General features: G+C 28.5%; 1 protein-coding gene across 1 annotated transcript; it reads right to left on the bottom strand.

Moving 5' to 3' along the window:
• Positions 1-1,443: 1,443 nt before the first annotated feature.
• On the bottom strand, positions 1,444-4,653 carry LOC119666624 (probable cytochrome P450 318a1). Its single transcript, XM_038075905.1, has 4 exons — positions 4,525-4,653; positions 4,067-4,318; positions 1,708-2,158; positions 1,444-1,616 (listed from the first exon to the last, which is right to left on the bottom strand). The coding sequence occupies exons 1-4, from the start codon at positions 4,651-4,653 to the stop codon at positions 1,447-1,449; spliced, it is 1,002 nt and encodes a 333-aa protein (XP_037931833.1). The 3' UTR covers positions 1,444-1,446.
• Between the last annotated feature and the right edge of the window lie 1,113 nt (positions 4,654-5,766).

Raw genomic sequence — 5,766 nt, 5'->3', positions numbered from 1 at the left:
TTGATCATTTCAAAGCAATTTTCTTCAAACTTCAAATGCTCAATTATAACGTAAAGAAAACTTATTTTTACAGTGTTAGTATACAGTTAATTGGGGATTGTCTTCATTAACTAGATCCTTTGGTGAAACTAATAAAAAGTTCTGTGGGGATATCTTACAGTACTTGATCCTTTCAAAGCAATTTTCGACGTCTTATACGTATTTAGTAGGCAACAGTTCAACTTAAACTTAAACAAAATTGTGTTTCAAAAAGCAGCGGGGTAAATATTTTGAGAATTGTCTGCTTAAACACGTGCTTTTGCATAACTTCATAAAGAAGTTCTACGGAAAAATCTTACAGCATTCAATCCTTTTGAAGCGAATTTTGGTGAGTTAAACATATTTTGGTAGCAATAGCTAGACTACAACTTGAATAAAGTGATTTTTAAAACATAAGCGTATAGAGTTTGAGAACTGTTTACATAAACACGATCCTTTACGGAACCCCCAAAAAAAAGCAGTGATGACAAATAGCTTGATCTTGTCAGCTAATTTACATCACCGAACATAAAATTACTAGTCCGAGAAATCTCTGACACAACTAACCCAAAACTAAGATGACTCAAAAAAATTAAGCAGTTTGGCTAGGAACTGAGGAGTCTATGTGTGACCAACTGTAACCTGTATTAATCTAACCTAACTTACCTCCCATAAGATGCCTTTAACAAATGTACATAAAAATTTAATCCATCTAGAGGTTGTCTAAGTTAGTATTAAATAACCAAGAACAGATTTTAGAAATAAGTTACAATGGTAAAAGACATTATTTTACTGAAATTGGATACATTGAAAATAAATTATAAATAAAATACATATACCATATATGCTAGATAACTTAATATAATAGAATATATAACATAATACTCACATCTTGTGATATAGAGTATCAATATCAACCTTTTCAATATACCCACATGTGTTCTATACCCACAACAGGGCTTGAAAGAAACTGATGAAATTATTTATAATGTGTAGATATTTTTTATATAGCACTACATAAACTTTTGGCCTTTGATTGCACATAATATTTTTTTAATATTTTGTATAAATATTTTTATTAAATATTTTTATATTTAAATCAAAATTTAATATTTGTGTGAACATAAATCTTATATTAGAATTTTATAATTAAATTAATAATAAAACACCGTAACATAATCTTCCAAATAAGTTTGCAATAAATAATACAAAATATTTTTGAGTTTAAACATATTTAAAAATAATTAAAAATGTACTCATTGTGGTAAATATAGTAATTATATACCAAAAACTATAAGTAAAAATAATGATTTTAGAATAATTATGACATAATGATGGATGACTTGTATCATTTACAAATTATATTCATTCCAATTAATTTAATTTAATTAAATCTAAAACATCTAAGATTATTAAATAAAATAATATTCAAGGTATTTTTCTTATTTGAAACTTAATTTTCTGACTGTCATGAAATTTCAATGAAATGCCCTCAGTAAAATGTAAATCTTCAAGTTTTGTTCCTGGGCATTGGAATTCGAAAGAAGAAATTAATTTCACAAGAAAAATCTTCGTCAGTAACAAACTGTAACGCCAACCTGAATCACAATTGAATAAAAAAAAGAGAAAAAATTAAATTATTTAAGATATTGTTTATTTTTTTGTTCATTTGAGATTTTAAGTACTTACCAATACAACTACGTGTACCTTTGGAGAAAGGTATAAAAGCGTAAGGATGCCGTTCCGACTTTGATTCGGCAAAGTGTTCAGGATCAAATTTTTTTGCATTCGGTCCCCAATGGGCTTCGTCACGTTGCATATTGAAAACGTCTAATACAACCAATGTATTCTTTGGTACCAGCGCTGTTATTGCACCCCTGTTGTCTTTAGCAGGCAAATGCATCTTAAAGTCAGAACTTACATTCCGCATATTCATGGGAACCGTTGTCAAGAGCCGCAATGATTCATGCACAACCATATCCAGATATTTCAATTGCTGCAATTGCGTTATTGTAATATCTGCAATATTTCCATCAGGATAAGTTTCATTGATTTCTTCACGTAATTTTTTCTGATAATCCAAATGGATTGCCAAACACATCAGCAGAATCATTAATCCGTTTGAAACTGTCTCAAATGACTGCGAAAAAAATGTTAAAATATTTAATGAATATTTTAATTTTCTGTTTTTTCATCATACAGAAACACTTTGATTACTTTAAATTTTTATAAAAAATTAAATTAAATTGTTTAATTAAAATCACGTTATACCATTTTGCTACAGTTTGTAAATAAAAGATATATTAAGTTTATCAAAATGTTTGTGACATCATACAACTGGGATTGGATCCTATATAAACTATATATGTAGATTCATATGCATGTTGATTAAGCACTTTTAATAAGGAAGTATACAATGCTAACGTATCAATACCATACCAACACTAAAGAATATAAAAGTGACTCAGCTGTATTTAAATTAACTATTTTAACAAAGTATACTGGACTGAAACGTAGTCATGCAAACAAAAATAATTCCAGACGCCCAAGATACTGCTGAATAAACATTAAAATGACAACGAACCGGAGAGTAAAGTATAGAAATTTTCATAACATTTAAAAGAGATCAGAGCAATATACCTACAAACAATAATTTGTACAGACATTCGAAGCTCCAGTAGACTTGTTTGAAGAGTATAGCACGTTTGCAACGTATTAATTATTCTAAAATGATCTGGAGCTTTTTAAGTAAACATAGTATGTCGAATCGATATACACTGAAATCGAAATGAAATTTAACTGATTAGTTTAAAGTAGATCAAGAATGTCTGAATGCAAATTTTTCCCCATATAGTTATGACTTCTGTATATTAAAAAGTAAAGACTATAACATATAGCTTTCTTCATACATTTGAAGAAAAACTAATGAGAATATACATTTTACTATATAAAAAGTCGTTGATTACGGTGACCAAATTGAATTACGCCACAAATAACTTTTTTATTAATTATATTTAACAGATTTGTCCCACACTAATTAATACCTGCTCACAAATCACAAAAGATTATTTAAGAAAAGGGTTCTACTCCAGCAATGAGGTCTAAAACCTGTGTCCACATTAAAACTAAAGATAAGTCGGTACACAGCAACAGCATTGAAAATTTATTTATTCAACAATAATTATTTTTAGGAACTTCATAGTGAAAAATATGGGTCATATATGGATAATTATGTAATAAGCTAAACAGATTTTCACAAAAACTGACTTCTGATGATCTTCTATTTCTCTAAAATTTTTTTGTGATTTCATTTTTTTTGTTAACAATACCTATGTCTATATCTTATGAAATTTTTAAAGAAATGAATTTCCATCAATTATTTTATAATGTTTTATCATTTATCTTATTTAATTATATTACTTTTTTATTATATCTTGTATTATATTTTTTTTCATTAAATTTTTTGATTATATTTTTTTATTATATAATATTCACCTTTATTTTATTTTTTTTAATTATGACTTAAGACTAAATTAGACGGTACGTTCCGTAAGAACTTAAGTCAAAGCGAAATGCACAACCATCCACAACTGTGTATTTGACAAGAATGAAATAAATAAAAGCTGAGAACTTTGTTTATTTCGCTTCTATTAAATACACAGGTATAGTTGATTATGCATGTCTTAAGTTTGGCTTAAGTTCGCTTCAATTCTTACGTTACGTACAGCCTAACTGAACCTTTAGGCCATATCTCAGGCTCTCTAAATAGTAGACACTATTTACAGAACATATTTATTTTTACGTTGCAAAGATAATTAATTGAGCTCTTTATAATTAACATAAGCATTTCAGTCAAAACAGAGCTGATGAGGTGAAAACCCATTCCGATAGCAAAAAAAATATCCCTGTTAATGTTCTTAAATATATTTTCTTAAATCAATTACCACTGAATCGTTTCAAATTACAATGATTCTACATCATATGTCAATTAATTGGAATCTTGCTACATACATAAATCACAAATTTGCCAAATTTGTCTTTCACTTACCACCAACATCATTGAATGGGATTCGTTCATTATGTCCCGAAGCGTTAATTCGCCAAGTTGTTCTAAGTGAAATATTTGCTCAATGAAAATGCGTTTTTTCCCAACCATATTATCCATGGCAGTAGCATCAAATTCAGCATCATCTCCACCATCCATTCCACTATATTTAACATCTTCGTCACCAGATGATGTCCTATTTGCGTTATTTGACTGCATTTTCTGTTTCCACTCAGCGTGTTTACGTTGCACAATCTAATGAATTTTGAATTTCATTACGACACCGAGTAGACACACAACATCAAGTACTTCAAGCACTCAAAGCAAAATACATATTTGCACTTTTTTTCAGTTTTTATCATAGATACAATATATCTATGTACATACATATATACGTACATTCATACATACTTATACATACATACATACTTCATATAGAAACCCACATAATTTGAACTTACGTTGCTCACAAAGTTTTCGACCAACTTGTTGCATTCCACACCGATTTCATAGTTTTTGTTATCCAGCCAACGGAAGACGGTATCATTCTGATACCATGGTTTTACGACTTTAATTGCAGATATATCCATAAGCCTTAGGTCAATAGTAAATATCATTAAAAAGCTATTACAAATTTCTCTTGTGTGGTGTGTGTGTGTGGTATTAAACTTACTTTTTGTATGATAAGGCAATGTCTTTCGGTATCACTGTGTTGTAAAATTAGTAATGCAGTTCCCATCGCGTTTCTAAGTAATAAATTTGAATGTATATTAAAGGTAAAAGCTTCAAGATACAAAGACATTACGTTTTCTATGACATTTTCTTTTATGAGGTATTTTACATATTAATTTAATTTTAAGTAGGAAAAAAATAATTTTTTTACTTCGTAGTATACTGGTATATTAGAATACTCTTGGGTGATAGAATTTTTCTATAGAAGTTGTAAATTCCTGAGTATATGCAGTAAGAATATACAGGTGTATATATTAATAGCTATTTCCTTTGTCAGCAGAGATAAGCAAGTGTATGAATAGTTCTAATCAATGAGTAATAAAATTACTCGCAAAATTAAGCAATGCTGTAGTTGATCGATGAAAGGATTCTGAACATATAATCTGATTAGGTATTAAAACCAAGCTTAGTAAAAGGCACTAATAAACCAACAAACTGGAGACTTTGGTAATGTCTATTAATTTTGCAATTTTAAATTAATTTCCGTGAGGGTTAAGCACGTGCACCTATTCCATGTTTAACGACCACAGAATAGGTACAAACTTAATAGCGCACAATACCCGACTGTATTTCCGATTGTATTCCACCTAAGGCCCAAAAATACAGCATGAAAAAAAATAAAAAGAATTAAAAATTATTTCGATAAGAAAATATTGGAAATAATTAAGAAATAAGGCCATGAAAAAAAGAAGCAATATATTTAAATAAATTTTTCTTGGTCATATAAACAAATTAAGCATTTATTCATATTAATTTTAGAACTCCCACAACAAAAATTCCATAAATTGATAAAGGTCGGATTTGCTGGGTGAAATAATTACATCTAATAGACACAGTGAATCTTACGTATCTCTAATAAACTATATATTTGTGATCGATTACTATTATGAATAATATGAATAATATTATAAATAATATTTATTGGATGATTAGGATCTTAAACTCTGTAAATTAGGTTCTATACTACTTTT

Source organism: Teleopsis dalmanni, chromosome 1 (assembly GCF_002237135.1).
Source record: "Teleopsis dalmanni isolate 2A chromosome 1, ASM223713v2, whole genome shotgun sequence".
In the NCBI taxonomy this organism is placed as follows: domain Eukaryota; kingdom Metazoa; phylum Arthropoda; class Insecta; order Diptera; family Diopsidae; genus Teleopsis; species Teleopsis dalmanni.
Note: the sequence above shows the minus strand (reverse complement) of the source record. Positions and strands in the feature narration are given on the sequence as shown.

Excerpts from the sequence above, each read along its gene's own strand:
- LOC119666624 (XM_038075905.1), bottom strand. The coding sequence starts at position 4,653 with ATGGATATATCTGCAATTAAAGTCGTAAAACCATGGTATCAGAATGAT. Across the intron at positions 4,319-4,524 it reads TCGAAAACTTTGTGAGCAAC|ATTGTGCAACGTAAACACGC; the intron begins GTAAGTTCAAAT and ends AAAATTCATTAG. Across the intron at positions 2,159-4,066 it reads CCCATTCAATGATGTTGGTG|TCATTTGAGACAGTTTCAAA; the intron begins GTAAGTGAAAGA and ends TTTTTTTCGCAG.